At 49.8% G+C, this 20,568-nt stretch overlaps 1 protein-coding gene across 2 annotated transcripts in view; it reads left to right on the top strand.

Moving 5' to 3' along the window:
- SSH2 (slingshot protein phosphatase 2) overlaps positions 1-20,568 on the top strand; it is an 89,106-nt gene that overhangs the window by 10,296 nt on the left and 58,242 nt on the right. The window contains exon 2 of one of the 2 annotated variants that reach the window (XM_082776502.1): positions 1,986-2,075. The exons of the other annotated variant lie outside the window; for it this stretch is intronic. Coding sequence (XP_082632628.1) covers positions 2,064-2,075 — 12 coding nt within the window. The 5' untranslated portion in view covers positions 1,986-2,063. The remainder of the gene's footprint in view (positions 1-1,985; positions 2,076-20,568) is intronic. 2 annotated transcript variants of the gene reach the window in all.

Below are 20,568 nucleotides of genomic sequence, written 5' to 3'. Positions count from 1 at the left end.
GCCTCGTTCTCTTATGCGGGAGGAAGTCCAACTTGATTTTCTCTAGAGAAGGAGGAAAGCCTGATGTCTGTTGGAATTTGGGCTGAAGGTGGCTCGACGCAAAATAAATTAAGCTTGAGGAAGTGCTCGTGTCTTGATTTTAAACTTGAGATGCACCTCTTTTAAAAAATAGTAAAACAAGCGCAGATTTTATTGTTATTAAGTTTAAGCTTACAGGTTTGGTTTTAGGACAGATGAGCACAGATCCTCTTGAGCAGAGGGGGGTTAGTGTGAAGGCAGCGTGGGGGAGAAGCAGTCTGCATTTGTCAGGACATCGCTTGGTCGCTGTGAAATAGGACATCATCTCCCTTGGGTTTGCTCTCAGCGAGCACAGAGGCTCCCTGCAGCCATCCCAAACCCGCAGGCAGCCCCTCTAGCAGCTGCAACCCCAAAGCTGTGGCCGTGTCGTGGGCTTCCAGAGGTGTGAGGGAGCAGCCTGCCCCCGAAGGAGCAGGAGCTGAGCCTCGTCCCCTGCCCAGCACAGCACCAGCGGGGTGTTGGGAGGGGAAGCCACGGTCGAGGATCTCTGGTCCGTGGTGGTGGCTCCGACTGAAATGGAATAATCTTGTTTTAAGGAGTGCTCTTAACCACTGAAGCTTTATAAATATTAATTTTGTTCTTTTGTTTCCTAATAAAAGGCTTTTATTCCTGAAATCACTATTTATTTATTAACCTGACAAACTAATAGCAAGCTCTCTTCTTTCAGGGTATGCATGTGCCATATCACAATTCTGCTTGTCACTGTACATAAGAACTTCATTCATCTGCTTTAAAATGTCATTGATAACAACCTGGCAGCGGCCCAGCTTGGAGCAAGTTAACTACAAAAGGCTGCATTGTAAACGTTTCTGAGAGTACATGCTACATTAAGTCTAAAATTAAAAAAAAAAAAAAAAAAGTACAGGCTGGTCTGGGCTGCACACAACTGCCAAGTAGCTTCAAACCTTTGAAAAATGGAGCTCTGTATGGAGGAATTGGGCTGAAAATGGGATAGTTTGGAATTAAGGCTGCGTTCTGCTCGCTTTAATAAAACCTTGGGGGTACACTGAGCTTATAAACCTCATCTTAAAAGGAGGGGCATGTCTTACTGAACCGCAAGCAGCAAAATAAGAACTCGTACATTGTAGTTTCCTTTAGTCTCTTCTTTCTTTGACTGAATGCCCAGGATGAAAAGTGCAGTCTGAAAATGAGTGGTAAGCCTCGGGGAGCTACTACTGGTGCTACTAGAGAGCTGGCTGTGCAGTAACCCTCCCTGACCCCAGCTGCGGTCTGCACACACATTTATTCACCCGCAGGTTCACCCGGGGTGAGCACGGTGCCTGTCACACACCCCAGCATCCCAGTGCCTGGTTTTTCTGCCAGCTCCTCCAGCGGCACCGAGCTGCTGGCTGCTCCAGCAGACCCATGCGGGGGGCTTCGTGCTCGTGGCAGCGCAGTGCTCCTTGCCTCTGGCTCCTCCTAAAACTTCTACAAGTGGAACTTGTAGCAGGGGTAAGGGCAAACTGAATCGCCCTTGAAACAGATTCAGGGTTTGGGAGCTGCTTTGAGAGAAGCTCTCAGGGATCTTTGCAAATTGTCCTTGCGCTGTGCTGCACAAGGGCTGGGGGTTTTCGTGCAGCCCCTGACTGAGCTCGATAGTGTCACTGAATGATTGAATAGTTGAGCAGAATATGAAGCTTTAAGGCATCTTCATCTAAGGTCTTCTGGGAGCGATGTGAGCATGCAGGAAATGATGAGCGTGGTTCTCATCCTCCTCTCTGGAGGTGTAAAAGGCTCGGGGAGCGCGGTGAAGGGCTTGCTTGGAGCTGATGGGTGTACAGCCTGGTTTCTTGGCTGGAATGGGGACTGTGAGAGCCTTCAAGGAAGGAAGAGATGGGGGCCCTACGATTTCATGCTTCTTCACCTCTTTGGTTTTCTTTTTTTTTTTTTTCTCTTCTTGAGTATAGCATATGGACAGCACCATGGGTTAGGGAACGCTTCAGCTTCAGAGACTTTTCCTAAATAGCCTTCTTCCACTGAAGTCAATGGGCGTGGAGGTAAGCAGCGCTGAGTGCTTTCTGACAACACCACTACCACCCACTCTGCGGCCTGATGCACACAACACCCCTTGTATTTGAGCATTGTTTTTCCCCAAAAAAAGTCGCATGCAGTCGCACAATGAAGACACTGCTTATTTGTGTAACGCAGATCCGTTCCTAGCCGCTGGGAGGGTGCAAGCAGCGAGTGTCAGGGTGCGGGAGACCTCACAGATACTGCATGAACACTTGCCACTGAACTCCAGGCAGCCCTCTGTTATGTCACAATGAAATAGGGCTTCACGGTTGATCTGTGAGTTGAACGGGGTTTGGATGCAGGCTTGAACGTTGCAGTGTGAAGCATTCGTGCTCCCCATGCTCAGCGCCTTTTGCTCTGCTGTGATTTATTTGCAAGTACTGAGCCGAGTTTCTCAATGGTTAATCATTGAGAATCAGTGAGAGTTTCCTGTTTCCTCAGCTTTCTGTTGATTTCCTTTTCTGTTGAAACACAACTTTCTCTGCTCAAACAAGTGTTGCCCCACTTTCCCACTGTTTCCGTCTAGTGGCTTAAAGAGGAGGCAAGGGGAACCTCTGGGATGGCCTGGTACGCTCTCCGATATTGCCAGCTGGGTCTGGTGACTGAACTGTTATGATAAAACACAAATTCATTAGTTGATGCTGTTGAAATCCGCTGACTTTTCTGCGCTCCTCATAGAAGGCTTTAAAACATCCAGCTGCAGACTGATCCTCTCCAGGCATGTGACACTGACATCAGTCCTAGAAGTGAGGCGTTGAACTGCCTCCAGAAATGAGCTCACTGGCTGATATTCAATGCAGCGATTTAGCATAATATTAGCTAATAATTTGATTACATGATCACCTGCGCTTACTGTTTGAGGGCTGGGACTTCATTCCAGTTCTGGTTGCTGCTGGTGGAGCAGTAGTGTCGTAACCCTCAGGCGCTGGGGACAGGATGCCCTGCTGCTGCTGTGTCGGGAGCTGGGCTTGGCAGAGCCCATCCCTGATTGCCACGGCCGTGCTGCAAGACTTGCCACGTTCCTTTGCTTTTCTTGTCCCCGCACCCCTCCCAACAAGTTACATGGAAATAAGAGTTTGGGACCCTGTTATTAGGCAGGCCTTCGGAAGGCAGTCATAAAACTTGCTTACTTTTGGCTCTCTTGTTCAAATGGCTGAATAAAAACACAGGAATGTCCCTTCCCGGGAGCCTGGGCCGTGGTTCCAACCTGCCATCCAAACTGCAGGGACTAGTCATGGCCGAAATGAAATTAAACCCTGGCAAGACCATCCTGGAGGCTAGCTGCTGTGTGCTTCCAGCTTCCTCATCTCCTCTAGCTTGAGGTCACCAGTAATTGCACACTTCCTCTCACGACCTGCACGGAGCGCGCGCTCGGGCAGCACGGTGTAATGATGATGACCATGGAAAAACATACTGCTCCATTATTTTGGACACCTGAACAAATTAAGTGCTCACCTGTAGTCATAGCACGAGTATGTTTCGGTCGCTAGTGGCTGAGCAGCTGAATGCACGCCTGGTTTCATTTTTATTTCTTTTATAAGGATGGGAATCGGAGAGCCAGTGTGTCAGCAGAAGGGTTCTCGTGAATTTGTCCCAAAACATTGTCATCTTTTCTCCCCCCACCCCGTGTTTTCTGCCTGTTATTGTATGTTACAGGACTGCTTGTTCTGGGTGCTGTTCCCTGCTGAATAGAAATCTTTATTGAGCTGCCCATAGCATTGCTGGGCTCTTGCAAGAAATCCTGCTGTGAAGTTGAGACAGAGGAAGGTACTGGATCTCACAGGGCTCTAACAACACTGCCTGTGCTGTGATCTGTAACACAAGGAATTACACCTTGAGAAAGGGCTGGAAAAGCTGCTGGTGGTGTATACAGAAAGCGGAGGTGACGAGAAGCTCTTAAAAACCTTAGGTACAGAGCAGGAAAAGAAGCTAGGTCCTCTGGTCCTGTGAGGGTAAGTGGTGCTGCCGAGGAGCCAAGGATGCTGGCGACGGGACAGGGACTCTGCAAAGCTCCGCGGAGAGCGCGCCCCGATGCCCTGGGCGGTACGATCCCTTCCTCCCTTGTTTACGAGAAGCTGGCGTGTTTTCAGAACCAGCTTCTGAAACATCCTTGGTGGGGCAGAGGTTTGGGATGACAACACGCTTATTCACATCTCGCCAGTTACCTCCAGCAGTGGCTGTTCAGGGCGGCGTGCTGGCTGCTGCCAGCTCCTGATAGCACTGCAGCAGCCAGGATCACCCTTAGGACTGCAAAATGACGAAATAAACCCAGGCTTTTCCCAATCGAGTGCCTGTGGCACACGTGTCTGGGTTGTTTTAGTTTCTCTTTAACTTAACAACAGCAGGAGTCGTTCAGAGTACGCGGAGGGCGTGGGAGCGGGGAGCTGAGCCCCGTCCTCCCTCCGCGCTCGGAGGGCAGGCGGGCGGCCGAGCCGAGCCTGTTTGGATGCTGAAGGGCAATTTTCCAGCGGTTTGGGGGGGTGGGGAGAGAACCAGATGCTCTTAGGAAGTTCGTGCCATTGTTAATAATGTAATTCACAGATGGCGAAGGCCTTGAAGAGGCTTTCACGCAGCACTTAGGCTCTGTAATAGACAGATCATCGCATCAGGGCTCATAAATAGAGATGACTTAATCCCGAGGATGAGTCTGGAGCGATCTGCTTGATAGTGACCCCGTGCATCATCAGAACCTTTTATACAGTCAGGAGCCTTTGGGATCCCTGAATGTGGAGCACTGCTCTGGGATTGGGCCAATCCTTAATGAAAACGGCAAGATCAAATGTTAATGCAGCTTTGAGATCTCATATGGAGGTGGCTCTTATGAAATAAAAAGCAGGTTCCTTTGTCCTGGTACAGAAATCAATACAAATAGTGCAAGTGTGAAAATTGATTTGTTATTGTCTTCTTCTTGAGACGCAGTTCTGCCTTTGTTTTCATTTGTGTGGTTGGAGTTAGAAGCAGTGAGTATATTCTGAATAGCTGTCAGTGCGTCTTGGCAGTCGAAGGACTGCGCGTTGCACGTCCTCTTGGTTTGAGTTATTAAAAAAGTCACTCAGCTTTATAGCAAACGAGCGGCGTGCTGGCTGTCAGACACACAGGATCAGAAACATTCGGGCTCAGGTCTGTACAACTTAATACAAAAGTTTGTACGTGCTTGGGAGGCTCATTGCTAAGGTCTTCAGTGACGGCTGGTAGGCTTTTTACTGGCTGTAAGTTGTGTAACTAGAAGCATGTATTTATTAGGGACTTTTACCCAATATTAGCTTATGTGTTTAGCATTCTGAATCTGAAGTTTCTGACAGCACAAGAACCGATCGTTATTTTGCTGTTTGCTGCTTGCTTTTCAAGCGCAGCTCCCCCCTTCCCAAGGGAATTCCATAATGGCTTTTATTATTATTTGTAACTTCCACGAGTTGAAATTGTATTTAGTAAATTGGCTCCTTGTGATACCCGTCATGTGATGGTTCATGAGCCCCCAAGAATGTGCTCCTGTGACTCCAGCCGTGTATTTGCCCGTACCAGCGCAGGCTGCACCATGTGTTCTTGTTGCTCTTGCATTTTGAGCTAAGTAGTGAAGGGGGGGGGGTGGCTGTGTCATAGCCAGGCTACTAGGAATTCTCAGACTGCTTAATTTGTGACTTTGTTCATTAGAGAACCCTGGATTACGTTAACCTAACTCTTCTGTATTTTCACAGAAATGTTTTGTGCGTTGGAAGTTGTGTTGCTTCCCACCCCCCCATCCTCTATTAAAAAAAAAAAAAAAAAAAAAAGGAAAAAAAAAAGCATGCTTTGGTAAAAAGAAGTGCCTTGACATCTTGCTCAGAGAGCCCCTAACTTTTGGGGAGCGTGCTTCAAGTGAGAAAGCTGCGAATGATCTGCTTTGTTCTGGGATTCTGTATGTGCTGTGACTGCTGTGGGGTTCTGTGTTCTGTGTTCTGCCTCTACTACCTGTTGCATCAGACTTCAGGATTTTTGTTTGTTCTTCACGCTTACATTAAAAAAAAAAAACAGCCACCAGAACTCAGCTCATCCTGCGCAGCTCACCGTATTTCCACTGGGCTCAGTAGATGTGGATGTGTGAGCTGAGGGAATCCTCCTCCTTTGGCCGGTCAGCCAAGCTTTCTTCAAGCGCATTAGAAGGATCTGCAGCTTAAGTTCATCAGAGGGCTAACCTGTTCTGGCTTTAATGAGATTTATTATACATGCACCTTTTGGATTCTGCTGCCTTTGGTCTTCAAACCCCTCTGTATAAATCTGCCAGCAAAAGCAAGACTGACAGAAAGCTGATCTTCATCCTGAACCTGCCCCGTGTTAAGATTATTGATTTATTTTTATTTTTTTGAAATAAGAATAACGTCATTTGTGGCATTGGCATGCAACTTATCTGTGGTGTTTTGCCAAGTGCTTGCATTCATGCTTCCTTCCTTAGCTCCTCCCCAGCTCTCCCGTGGATCTAACCCTGATATTGCAGCTCACACGTGAGGGGATGGAAGAAATTGGGATGTCACAGCAGCCAGGTCACTGCGTGTGGCTTTATAGATGCAGCAGCAGTCCCAATACATGGAGGAGAGAAGACGAAGGGGTTTGAAGAGCTGTTAGCATATAGCGTATGGGTAGAGTGTGTTAGCAGCAGGTTGCTGAATCTTTCTGCCTTAGATCCATGTGTGGTACAGATGTGGCTGTGAGCCTTGGAAGAGAAGTTGCAGCTCTGTTGGTCTCCTCATCTGGTGACCAACACCATGTATACGCCTACACGTTTTTAAGCTTTTTTAAGAAACAAAGGGTGCGGTTGTTTGGGGGGTTGGGTTTGTTTTGTTGGTGGTTGGTTGGGTTTTGACCAAACTGTTTTGATCTGCTCGTTCTGCATCGCACAGCTCTTCTGGGCCAAACGCAAGTGTGAATTTTCCTAAAAGTCACCAGGCTTTGGCTTTCTTAAACCCTTGACAGCAATCAAGAATTTGAGCTTTGCTAGCTGAAGAAACCAGAAAGTTCTCGACTCGCTCCAAAACACCTTGCAGTGAGTTTCAGCTTGACAAAGAACCGTGGGACTCGAGGAAGGGGACCCAGCAGTACCGACAGGGTGCAGGTGAGCCCCAGTAGTGCTGGCGAACGTGGGCTACACTGGCAGGACAACTGGAGCCTGGAACGAGAGCGTTTGGGTCAGCCAGAGCCCCGGGACACGGGAGATGCTGCCCTGGTGTGGTTAACTTCCTTCAGCTGGAGGCACTACGGCGATGTTCCATCTCTGCAAGACGCAGGCTGACAGGCCTGTGAAGGGGGTGGCTGGTGAACAATTTGGCTTGTTCCACGAGGATTTGGCACGCCTAATGAGCAGGTGATCCCTGGAAGGGTGAAGAAAAATGTGGTCTGTCAGTAGCAGGACCCGGCTGTCCTCGGCCTGCCCTGGCTGTCTGTGCTTGCAGCACTCGAGGCTGCTGAGGCGAGCGCAGCGCTGGGTGTAGCGCCTCGGCTTTTTTTTTTTTCTGAGTGTACCTATTAATGGAAGCAGAGCGCATAATGTAATCCTAAAATAGCTCTTCCATGAATGCAGCAACATTCCACTTCTGACTAATCGGCCATTCAGAAGGAGCGTTTAAATATGCTCCAGAGACCGAGCAGCGGCTCTCCGTATCTGGGTGAGTGGAGTCAGCAATGTGCTACGGATCCCAGCCGCACGGGAGGCTTGCCCCTCGCTTCGTCCCCTTTCCCTGCACCTGCCTGTCTCTGGGTAGCTGCTTCCCCTCCGGGGAGCAGAACACAGCTCCTGCTGGCTCCCCGGCAGGCAGCCACGCTGCAGGGCTTGCTCATCCCCATCCCGAGACTGAGGATCTGGGAAGGACGAGGCTGACAAACAGTCCTCGAAACCAGGCTTGTGTTTCTCGGCGTTGTGAATGACCAGGGACACAAAGAGCTCATGGTCCCAGGGCTGGCTCTAGTGCATAGCCTGAAGAGCTTGGCAAGCAGCGGGGAGCCCATGTGCAGCAGTTTTCTCTGACAGCTCCTCAGCTACACGCACTGCTCCAGGGTCTCTGGGCCAGCTTCACAAGGAGAAGAAGATGCACGGCATGGGCACTGGGGCAGGATCCGCGTGGCCTGCCTGAAGAAACTGATCTCGTGCTGCTGGTTGTGGTTGCTTTCCCAGACACAGCAATGCCATGTAGCCATCTTATTTAGAGACGACCTCGAAGGCAAGTTCTGCTGCCTGATCTTCATTTCTTTGTCTGGCACCAGCAATGAGCACTTATCCCATGCTGTGTCCTGGTTCTGGGAGGTGCCGTACCCTGAGCGTTGGCTTCGGCAGCTCTGCCCCTCAGGTGGTCATTTCTGCAGAGCCCCGGCCAAAGGGAGGGGACAGCTTTAACTGGATTAACCTCCAGAAGAGAGTGTAGGGATTTAAGGATTAAGGAACTGAAGGCAGCCAGCAGTCACCGACAGAAAACCTGCAGTGAGAGAGCCAGTCCCTAGGCTGGAGATACAGCCCTTCCCCAGCTGCACGGTGAGAGTGGCGGCGTTTTTAGCCTTGGAGGTGATACAGTAGATGGTATTAGGGATGCTGGGGACGTGTAGGGTGTTTTTCTTAAGACTTGTGTATCAATTCAAGGCTCTACATAGTTGGCACCTTTGTAAGAGGAGCCGTGGAAGCGCTGAGTGCTCAGGTGAGATCCCAGACCTGGCTCACGGAAGGTGTGTTGGTGTCTTACTCCAATACAATGAGAACACCTGGGTTCAGGATGCTTTTAGCCCTCCTAACCCCATGCACTGCTCTCACCCCCTCTATGCCTGCCCTGAAGTGTTTGTCATCCCTTACATTTTTTCCACCAATGCTGTTCCGCATCCCCTGCAGGGAAAATCCTGGTAGATGGCAGGATTGGTAGGAAGACGGGGAAGGATCGACAAAACCCTGTTACTAGGGAGACACGAGCTGCAGCATCGTCTCTGATGGCCGGGCTGCCGAGGGGGGAACAGATGGTGGGAAGGAGCTGGGATTACGCAGCCGAGCACCGCAGGGCCACGCGGCTGTAGGGCTGGGAACTTCAGGGGTCGGGCAAAGCCAGGCGTGTGCCAAAATTTAGCCTGGAGGTGGCTGTGTGAAAGCAAGAACCTGGCCAAAACGTCGGACTGTACCCACCAAGGCCAGGCTGTACCCGCTGGCAGTGACATTTACGGCCCAGGAGGGGAAAATAACCCAACAGAGCGCTGCTTTCCGGGTCAGAAAGGGCTTTTTCCTGTAACCTGCAGGAACGTGACTTCTTTTCCATCCCAGGAGGACGGATGGCTGCTCCCAGCTTTTGACACAGCCCGGCCTTTATGGCAGTAAGATGTTTCACAGAGATTTACATTTCAGGAGTGCTGCTGCCACCTCTCTCTGGGGACAGATGTGGGGCAAAACTGCGGGTCTGGACCGAGCTGTGGGTAAATCAGCAGGGGCACAGTGATCCTGCCCGAGGAGAAACACTGCCAGAGCTGCTCTGCTGGAGTCTCGTTAAGATCTGTTCTTCTCCTGTTGAACTTCCAGGCTGTGTGCACGAGTGTTGCAATAAGCAGGGCACTGGTTCGTTAACAGACGAAGAGTACTGGATGGCTGCAGTGCTGGAATAGCTGGACAGCATTTCCTTTTTTTTTTTTGTTTTTAATCTCTTTCCTCCCACAGCAATTTGGACTGGTACCCAAATAAACAATAACAAATAGATTTTTGGAGGAGCTGGCTGGGAGAAATAACAAAAGTCAAGGGGCCGTCATTATGCAACTCAGCTCTGCTCGCATCTTACCGCTCCAGAAAGCCTTCTCTCACTCCTCAGCTTCATTCCTTTCTCTTTCACCCCTGCTGGAGGAGGTGCTGTTGTATTTTTGTATTTGCTGCCTTGGTTTTGGTCCCCCCCACCAGTGGGGAAGGCACGCGGGGCTGGCCGAGCGTAGGCAGAGCCGTGCTGTGGGGAAATGCCCCATGAGAGCGCACAAACCCGCTTGGATCAGGCAATAAAACAGCTCGGCGTGTTGGCTCGGGTTCCAACAGCATGGCATTAATGCCTGGGTTTGTGCTTTTTTCTTCTTTTTTCTTTTTAAATAACCGATTCTGGGTATTTTGTAGCTGCTGTGTGCCGGTTTTAGCAGCGGTGGTCTCGTGGGAGTGGGCAGCCGGGGGCTGTTCTGCTCCCGGGGGCTGAAGGATGGGAGCGAGGGGTGTGCCAGGGGGGATCTGCAGCCCTTGCCTGCCCTCCAAAGGCTCCGCTTTGTGTCCTGCACATCCAGACAGCTGTCCCTGCCATTCCTTTCAAAGTTTTGCCCAAAAGAGCTGCTTTTTTTCCTTTCCCAAGCCGAGTCTAGGGGTGAAGAGACTTCCCTGCCGCTTCCTCCGCTGATACAGAGCCTAACCTCCTGCTGGGAAACCTCTGCCAGCCTCCTGCTCCTGCTCTCCCGCTGTGCTCTGCTCGAGTCCCACGGCACGCCGCGGCCGTCTGTGAGAGGCAGCGCAGATGCTGCTGCATCCAGGCACGCCGCGCGATGTTCTTGCTTGGATACCCCCGTTTGTGCTTTGTTTTTTTGCTTCTCACGAATGCCAGGTAACAATCAACACTTGTAATCGCGCCGCTGAGCACCATTTCAGATCAACCACCACTAAGAGCTGACAATTTCAAACAGGGCTGACCTCCTGCCCTCCTCCCCTCCCGCCCGTATTGCTTTTTAGAGGTCGAGCATCATGGAATTAAAAACATAGAGTGTTGCTCTGCTTCCTTTTGAGCCTGTATTTCACCTTCTTAAGTCTTAAATAACTTCCCACGTGCAGATTTTTTTTTTTCATCCAGAAAATCATCTTCTAATGCTTGATGCAAGAGGCCCAGGGCCTCGTAGTTGGGTAGGTCATGAAGATATCTGTGCTGCTCCCAATTCATCCCCTGCGTCGTCTGCTCCTTACGTCAAGGGGGGATTTGGCCGCAGCTGGGAGGGATTGGATCTCACAGGAGCCGAGTGGGTGAGAGGCTCTCTGCCTGCTGGCAGGGAGAGAGATGCGCACGTGTTACAGCCACTGCTTGGGTTTAGGCTTGTACTCCTGAGATTTTATGGGGTGAAGATTCAAATTAAACATGCTTTAGAGATGGCTGCGTGTGCTTCTGTCCGCATGGCAAGCAGTGGAAATGACAAACCTGCCCACGAGTCGGAGCTGTGCTGGCACAGCTGCACAGGGTGGGCACAGGGCACAAACGGGGCCAGTATCCAGATAGCTCCCCTCCCGTCCCAGCACAGCAATAATGCAGTATTTCATATGATGCAGGTGGATCAGCAGTGCTTTGGTGACCTGATGATTAAAGGAAAAGTCAAAGCTCTGGCGCTGAACTGTGCCTGCACAGAGCCCCGGAATAGCTCCCTGGTTTTTGCTGTAGGTAACTGCAGTGGGATACAGATGGGGCTGCTGTGAGCGTGCACCTGTGTGCAAAAAGAAGAAAAAAAAAAAAGAAAACAACCCAAACTTATTGTTATTCGTAAACTTGATGCTAACAGGAAGATGGCTGATTGCAAGACAAAGACCCTTCCCTTTGCAGTGTACCTCCCTTCCTTCCACCCTCCTCCTCCTCTTAAAATAGCCCTTTGGGTTTAGGAGCAAAACCCAAATATTTCCCTTTCTATGAAAGCCCATTTCATGTTTATCCATTTCAATGGGAAACGCAACTTTGGTGGCTTAAACCAGAAGCTGGTGGTGTGCATCAGCCACGTCTGCTCTACATCCTTGTCCCTTGTAACGTGTGAGAGTACTGCTCATGAATTATAGAAGATCTCGGCTGCAGTCCCAGGTCTCCAGCTTCTCCTCGTACAGCTCCTTACCGGCTGGTTTGCCTCCCCAGCTTCCTCAGCCCTGTTTTGTTCTCGCTGCCTTTGCCTCTCCCAGCAGGAAAGGGGCCCTGTGGCCAAGACCTCGGAGATGTCGGGGATCTCTAGAAGTCCCACCTGGGATCCAGCAGTGTATGTGTGCATGTTTTTGACTTGGTCTTAACCAAACTACACCTGTGACATCAGCAACGATCCCTGGTATGAAAACTGGAGTTCTAGCGCCCGTGTTTATACAGCAGATGAGTTTTCTCGCGCTCGTCCCATCACCGTAAGCAGTTGTTACTGCTGTGGGGAAATGAATGCCTGAAGATTTAAAGATTTCCAATGGACAATTTCATTATCTTTGCCTGAAAGGAGAGTAAGCAGATACCTTCAAGGTTCTGGGAAGCATTGAATTTAGCAGAGAATCATGATTACGTTAAATACCAGTCTTTACTGTCATACGTGCACTGTGTTGAAAGGCCAGCTAATGTTAGAGGAAAGATCTATTCGGGGAGACGACAGATTTTGGTTCTTAGTGTCTGTACCTCTCTAGATGGTGCCGACTGATACGCCACTACAGTTTTTAGAGAGAAGCCATGTGTAACGCTGCTTCAGTGTAGGGTTTTAATGTGGATATATAGCGTTTGGGTTATTTTTTTCCCTTGGGTGCGCCTCTGTGATTAAAGCAGAAGCTGTTGTGCTCCCCATCAGGCGAGCTTATTTCGCTGCAGAAATTGACCGTAATCTCCTTTCCAATCTGCTCTCGCAGGGCAGCGTAGCCGGCTGTGTCACACTGGATTTCTCATCCTGCCTCTTGTTGTTCCAGTTGGAGGCTTCTCATTCTTGTGCTCAAATGTTTTGAGTTTCATTTCTGCAGTTTTCAGTGAGGTCCAATCTAAACAAAGTTTGCATAAATCCCTTAGCTCCAGTGGAAAGATGAAAGCTTTGATAAGGAACTTTTTATTTTTCTTCTAGAGCGAGAGCACAGTGTCTTTGACCTAAATATACCGGTTACTGACACAGCAAAGCGATGCAGAAAACAGTCTGGAAGGAATGGCAACCTGTGAATGAAAGCCTGGCTGCAGAAAGCTGCTGCTTACGTAGAACCTAATGCACAGAAGAAATGCGAGGAGAAAAAAGTGTTCATTCAAACTATTTCATGCAAATAGTGATGGGTGAGGGAGAAACTGCTGGGGAAAGCTGCTTGGTTACCCCTGGCACGGCGGCTTTGGAGAGGTAAAAACACTATGCAAAGCACTGCGTAGCTCTCCCCTTCCCGTCTGGGGCCTCGTTTGCTCCGCTTAGCTTTCCAAAGAACTTTAATGTCAAACTTGAAGGCTTCCTGGCAGCAGCTTCTATTTTTGAGAAGAGTTTGATGGCAGATGTAAGTATTTCCAAAGGTGGCCACGAGCTAGTTCCCTAGAGCATACTCGGGGACTTTATTAATTAGCTTCATCATTTTTAATAATGGCTAAGGTTAACCTTCTCCAGAGATCAAGGGATTCTGAAGTGAACTGGTTTTAAAGCCAGCCTTGAGACCTGTCCCGTGCCTGTGAGTGCTCGCACGCTGCTGCTGGGGCGATGCTCTCCGTGGTCTGCTCCCTGAGTCAGTTCGCACAGAGCGCTGCGGGTTCTGCTGGGCTTTGTTCTCGCTGTGCAGCTGGGGAACTTGTGAACTCTGTCCATTTATTTTTTTGTGGTCAAATCTCCCTGCTTAGTGCTGAGTGACTGCTCCTAGATGAAGTCAGGCTGGAAACAAACCGTTGTAGTTCAGCTGGCTTCCTCCTGCTGCCCCGGAAGCTCTCGCTGGTGAATTTGGGGGCATTCTTCAGCTTTTTAGCAGAAAAAGGGAACCTTTTCTCGACCCAGCTTTTCAAGTCAGCCCTTGTTTCTTTTTTACCAGCCAGAGTGTTGTTGCTGGCACTTCAGCCTTGCTGCAAATGCAGCATGTGTGGGCTTTATGCTAACACAGTTTATTTAAGAGGTTGATACAACTCTATGAAAGTCTCTGCTACAGAAATACGTAATAGATATTTGGCAGTCTGACTCAACCATTTGTCCTGTTTTCTTCCAGCAGATGATTTGAGATCATTGATAGGACCAGCCTTACCCAGGGCACGCTGCTAAGTAGACATCAGTTGAGTATTTATTTCATCTTGGAAGGTGCTGAGCTTTGTTCCTGCGTGATATCCGTGACTTCTGGTCCCCTTGACTTTAGGGGCTTCTGTTCGGTCGCTTCTTTGGGCATCTCATGCCAGAGCTGTGCAGACCTCAGGTACCCCAGGGTGGCTGTAATGTCACCGTGTCTGTGTCAGCAGTTGAACTGAGCCCTAAGGAATCCAAACGTGCAGTGGATGCTCACATCTCTGGTGGTATTGCGTTAGGAGAAAGGCTGTGGCTGCAGAAATGGCACGCTCTGCAATACTCAACCAGACTGGGGTATTTATCCACACATTTGTGTATGTTTGAACAACTGGATGAGATCTAGCCAAGGGAAGGGTAGGCAGGGAACTAGGAGGTCGCTCTTTAATTATAAATCTGGAGTTGTTCACATGACAGTGGCCTGACAGTGATCAGTGAAAAGCCTCTCTGATGGCACGGCTGCATCTTGCTGCGGGTTTGGGGGGATCCATGTTAACTCAGCTTCTGTTGTATAAATAAGAAGCTGCCGGTTGCCCTTCGCTAAGAGAGGTGAAAAAGCTTCAAATTGGCTGTCTCACAGCATTTTAAATTAGCTTCTGTGCTCTTACTCTTGCACAAGACCTCAGCTGATTTAGTAAGGATCGTTTTTAAAAAGAATACTATTGACTTTGAAATTTAGCAGCTTCAAGAAACGAGAATAACTTGACATCCAGTTCTTGGTCTGCCTTCCTGTAGGGAATTTGGGATCACTCACTAGTGGTGTTTGTTACTGTGCAGAAGATTTCTATAAAAGCATGCCAAACGATGGAAAATAATGAAGTTGCTCACACAAAAAGTAACACCTAGCCAAGAGTTAGAAAATGGAGAAGGGGAGAGAAGTTCTGCAAATGTTTAAGTGTGCACTTTACAGCTATTAGCAAAATGTTGAGGCTTGCAGGGTGACAGAAACTCTAATCCTTGTCCAGTTTGGGGTGTCAGTGCTTTCTTGATTTTGATGGCTGTGGCGTGCTCACGCTCCTGATACAAACACTTCCCAGGCATTGTCTGTGCAGTCAGGTATGTTGGCATAAAATTGTGTGCAGCAAGCAGTTATTACCTTGGAATCACTTTCAGGGTTTGCAAGATGTGTTTTCAGGGTGTAGTCTGTGTGAAGAGGAGTCTGTGTGAAATGTTCCCTGGTTAGTAAAAGTGTTGTGAATGTTAGATGCATGCCTTATGCTAATAATCCTATCTCGTACAACAAAAGAAGCTGCTCTGATGTTCCCAGTGTTAAATGCAGGCAGACAGCTCCAGTCCCTGTCCATAACACAGACTGAATCTCGTTTATCGTTGCATCAGTCTGCAGAAAGGAGGTTTCTAAGAGCAGAATTGTTTGCGTGACATGGAGTGACTCCCATTGTATGGAACAGAATAATGCTCAAAATTTTCTCTCTTCTCTCTTAGCCTTTTGATGACAGATAGTTGGCAGCGGATCAAAGCGCAAACAGGATTAATGTTTTGCATATTCTGTCCTACACGGCCTGAAAGGAGCAGAGATGGAATTTTTTCATCTTCCACTTTAAACTGCATTTAATATGTGGCCTAGTTTAGAGCTATGCGACTCATTCCTTCCGTTTCCCCCGAGGCCTGTGTTTCTGGTCAAGGAAAGCAGGGCACGACTCCCTCTGGAGCCTTTCGGTGCTGCTCAGCTCCCTCCTCCGTGCAGGCTGGGGCCGGAGGCTGCTGTGGGGCCGGAGCAGTCCCACATCAGGGGGCTCCACATTCCTGCATGGATGCTGTCATCTCCTTCACCCTTCATTATGGTGTGGGTGCCGCAGGGTGTGGGCAGCCCAGGTTGGGAGAGGAGCTGAGGCTCTCGCCACTGCCACAGGTGACGGGCTGTAGGGTCTGGGGTTGCTGCCCAAGCATAGGATCATAATGATTCTTTAATCATTAAGCTTGGAAAAGAGCTCCAAGATCATCTGGGCCAACCATCACCGGTATCACCCACTAAGCCGTGTCCCCAACCACCTCGTCCAACCTCTCCTTGAACACCCTCAGGGACGGTGACGCCACCACCCGTCCCAACACCTGACTGCTCCTTCTGACAACAAATGTCTCCTCATTTCCAACCTGAACCTCCCCTGGCACAACTTGAGGCCATTCCCTCTGATCCTATCACTAGTTATGTGTGAGAAGAGGCCAACCCCAGCTGCCCACAACCAGCAAGCTGCTCCTCAGAGCTGTCCCCACAAAGGGGCACTCGCAGGCCGTGATCCACCACAGGCCGTGATCCACCGCAGGCCGTGATCCACCACAGGCCGTGATCCACCACAGGCCGTGACCCATGCCCTGGTGCAGCAGGGCACTGGCAGCAACGTGGCCTTCTGACACGGCCGAGTGACGGGGAGCGTGTTGTTTTAGCAGACACGTCAGTCGGAGCCGCTGCCTCCAGTAAAGGCTGCGCTCGGCCATGGCTTGGCATCGCCTGCCCTGTCCTGCCTCCCCCTCTAGTGTTGCGGCTCGTCGCTGCAGCTCCACCTTGCCGGACACTTTGGGCTTTGCGTCTCTTGCAGTTGCAGGACTGCAGGGTGTGCGGGGCTCAGCACAGAGCTGCCGGCCAGCTGTGTGGTTATGGGGTGCTGGTGTGGGAGAGGAGAAGTAGCAGTGGTTGGTTATGTGTGGTACGGGAGCACTGGAAGTGACTTCTTGCATCCCCAAAGCCTTCTGTCCATGAGATGTTACGGGTGCAAAGGAGGCGGTCAGTGGGGTAAGGTGATCACAGGGATGTGTTAGCAGCATTCAGCCACCCAAATCTCAGCACCCTGTAAATAGCAGGACACAAGGGGGATGCAGCAAAGGAGCATTTTATGCACTGGGATGGCTGTCGTTGCTGAGGAGGAGCTCAGAAGCGCCTCGTGACATCCTCAAAGTGAAGGTTAGTTCTGCTCCAGATAGCATCCCAGGCGATGCATCTCTTGCTCAAATCACACTTGTCTACAGCCAGCCAGCTCTATTCTGCATAGATGTGCTCCTGACACAAATCTGCTACATTTATGTCTAATATTAAAGAAATCCTGTAAGAGCTTCGGCAGAGACAGATGGTGGTTGACTGGGCTGTGTCTAGCCTCCTCCACATCGAGCTCTTGAGGGCTGAATTTTGAGTGGAGCCACGTTAACGAGCTGCATATTTCAGGCTCTTCTCCTGTCATTTGTGGGACTTCTGGTTATGGCGTGCCAGGCTTGCCAGTTGCTGTGACCTGATTTTTTTTTTGGCATGTGGAAATGGCCATTCGTTATCATTACCATACTGAAAATGTTTGCATAGCTGGGCTTCCTGAACAGCACGGTAGAGATTGCAAGTGCTCTTTCAATTGTTTTTGTTCTCTAGACAAATACGTGCTCTTGAGCTGTTTTGGCTTACTCAAAAAATAAAAAATAAAAAAAAGTCTTCAGCTATCCTGCATGTATGAGAGCTCTTCCCCCCGCTCTGACCTCTTCCCTTGTCTGTGTCTCCATGTCCTCTCCATGCCCCTCATCAACTTTTTCACCAGCCCATGGGGAATTCATCAGAGTCTATGCTCTGGCAGGATCTGAGAAGTTCCAGCAGTAGCACACACCCACAGCTAGTGGTGCTTTCGGAAGGACTTCAGATAGCCAACAAATTTGTTCAGAGGAATTTAACCGTGTGGCTGGCACCGGCTCCCAGCTTCTTGTCTTGCTGATCTTGTCTGGGACACTTGGCACGCCAAGGCCCCCAGGTGATTTGGCCTCCTGGATGCAGGGCGTGTGGTTCCAGTGTCTTCCTTATTGTCCCCCACATCTGATACTGCCATCCTAGTGCTGTGAGGTCGCTGCATCAAGTTGTGCCACCCCAAGTAACGGTGCGGGGCTGGGAACTGGTCAATAGAATCACAAAATATCCCAAGTTGGAAGGGACCCACGAGTATCATTGAGTCCAGCTCCTAGAGCTGGTCAAAGCCAGTGAAGACAGCTGTGGTGCTGCTGTCTTTGTCAGCTCGTGGGGCTCTCCTGCTGATGGTACTTGAGTGACTGGTCTGCAAATGCGAATGCTTATCCTGCAAATCTTGTGTGCAACTTCTGGTTTTGTTTTGCTTTTAACATTCTGCAAGGACTTCTGATAAGGAGCCTTCCCAACAGAGCATCGCAAGCTGTCTAAGTTCTTGCAAGACTCAGCAAGGAGGAGTGTGGAGGACGCTCCACATCCCTCCATTTCTGCAGGCAGGTCTCCAGAACCTAGTGCAGAGTCTGCCCAAGCTAATCCAGACCTTTGTTTTCAAACCCAGATATCAGCATACAGATAGTTGTCTGTTCTGGCACAGCCCGAGGTGAGTTTAGCTCTGCACATCACTCCAGTTTGCTCTAACTGCTGTGTGGCACCGAGGAGGTGGCCTCTGTGGCTTCTGTGCCGATGCTGGCTGCCCGACCGAGCGTGTGGTCTCAGCCATCAGAGCTGCCCTTTTCACCATCGGATTTTCCGCTCCAAACCACTGAGAAGTGCCTGCACTTTCCGGTGCTGGGGTGAGAAATAAAATATGCACTCTCCTGGGAAGTGCTGGTGGTTCGGATAACAAATTTAGGGGAAGAGGGCAAGGAAAGGAGGTATGTGAAGTATTTAGGACTGACTTAGACTTTCTTTGCTTGCTCTAGAAATGCAAATACTTGCTGCTTTTGTGCTAGTTAAGCACGAGCCAACTTCTTAGAAGTGCTCGATACCTTGCTTCTGCAAACTTAACATGCTGCTGTTACCACCCGTCAAGACAAAATACACCAAAGTGCAGAGTGAGTAGCGTGGTCCACGGGATAACCACTGGCCCTGAGGTGTTAAGCAAGCAGTTGAAGTGCACAGAGACTCTGGCCGCCCTGGGAGCACAGATTGCCAGGACAGCTGTCCAGTGTCTGGAGCCGTGGACAACAGTCAGGCAGATAGGTCTTGAGCCAGTGTGGTTATTGCAAAAGCTTGAATAATGGAAAGTGACTTTATGCCGTTGGATTTCTTCTTTCGCAAGGCCAGCCTCGGGTCTGGAGCCCAGAGAGCATCCAGAAGTGTCCTGCCAGCCCCTGAACGCAGCTGGAGGGATGCTGACATCCCATCGCAGCAAGGAGGGCTTGGCTCCCCGCAGAGAAACTCTGCTCCCTGGGTGGCTGCTTTTCACCCGTGCTTTTGCACCTTTCTGAATGACGCTATGGCTTGGTTTTTGTTGTCTGTGGAAGGCATTGGGGCTCCCATTTTCAGAGACGGGCATGCCAGCTTCCTTATCAAGTTGCTGAAATGCTGAGCTAATTCTAAGGTATGATGAGTAAAAGGTATTTGTGCCAGCTCCTGCTTGTTGTCGATGGTCTGCGGGTTTTAGCTTGAGTTTGTGGTTGCAGGTGGTTCCCAGTGAACTCCTTCATGGCCTTGTTCTAGTTCTGTTCTTCAAAATAGAAGAATAGACTCAACACAAGCTTTGCAAACAATAGAAGAACAGAGGAACTCAACTCAAGCTTTGCATGCAGTAAGCACAAGAACATACCTGAAAAGATTTCCAGGCAAAAGCATCTGTTCATACAGTTCTCTTACAGAAACTTAACTTACTCCACTCCTCCCCTTTTCTGAGCCTGATGCTTAAACCTGTTAGTTCCTGTGTGTTTTGGTAAGGTGTCTGTTCCGGAGTCGCTCCCTCTCCTGTTGTTTCACCGGCTCTCCTGCCCGGGCAGCTGCATGCCCACACTGGTAGGGATGAGCGAGAGGCCTGGGATGTGCAGCTCCTCGTCCTCTTCTCCGCTGACTCCTTGGAGAGCAGACACTTCCCCTAGCCCAGATCCCTTCTGTGCCTTCTCTCTGTCTCCATCCGCTGCGTTGCTGTCCCAAAGAAAGCTGAAGGGGAAGAAAATGCTGCTCCCCTTGGAGGGGACCGTGCGGTCCCACCTGGCTTGTCGATGGGAGAGCAGGGCTGGCGTGGGTAGCACCCCTGTGGGCAGAACGCCTGAGGGCTCTTGCACCCACCTGCTTGTGTCCAGCCAGACACAAAATCATCCTTTTGCTTCCTTTGGCTCCCTGTGCCGACCTCTGGTTTTCTTGGGATGCCCCTGCACGACCGAATGCTTGGAATGCTTTAAAATATGTTCCTTTCCGCAGGCCCGCATAAACACAGTAAGGTTTCACTGATTTAAAGCAGATCCTGTACTCCATCTTCAGCCAGTGCCTGGCAACAGATACTTAAATGCCCTGTGACGAGGAATTAATTGCTGAGATCTCTCTGCCGAGGTCTTGCTTTGGGCTTTAGGAGGTATGCCTAGTGAAATTCCCCAGTGCACTGGAGGTTGTGTGTATTAATCTTGCATCTAAAGCAGCGTCGTATTTCATGTTGCCACTTCCTAGCCTATCTGTGCTCCCCAGCTCCTAGCTGGCAGCTTTATTACTTTCTGGTTTTGTGGGCTCTTAAACTTGATTGCTGACACCAGAATACGAATTAATACGATATATATAAAGATAATTAAAAAACGTAATGTTTTTGCCCAGAATTAAGCCACGTGTTTGGCTCT

This window comes from Aythya marila, assembly GCF_965140915.1.
Source record: "Aythya marila genome assembly, chromosome: 20".
Taxonomy (NCBI): domain Eukaryota; kingdom Metazoa; phylum Chordata; class Aves; order Anseriformes; family Anatidae; genus Aythya; species Aythya marila.
The sequence above is the reverse complement of the archived record's forward strand: the minus strand, read 5'-3'. Positions and strand labels throughout refer to the sequence as shown.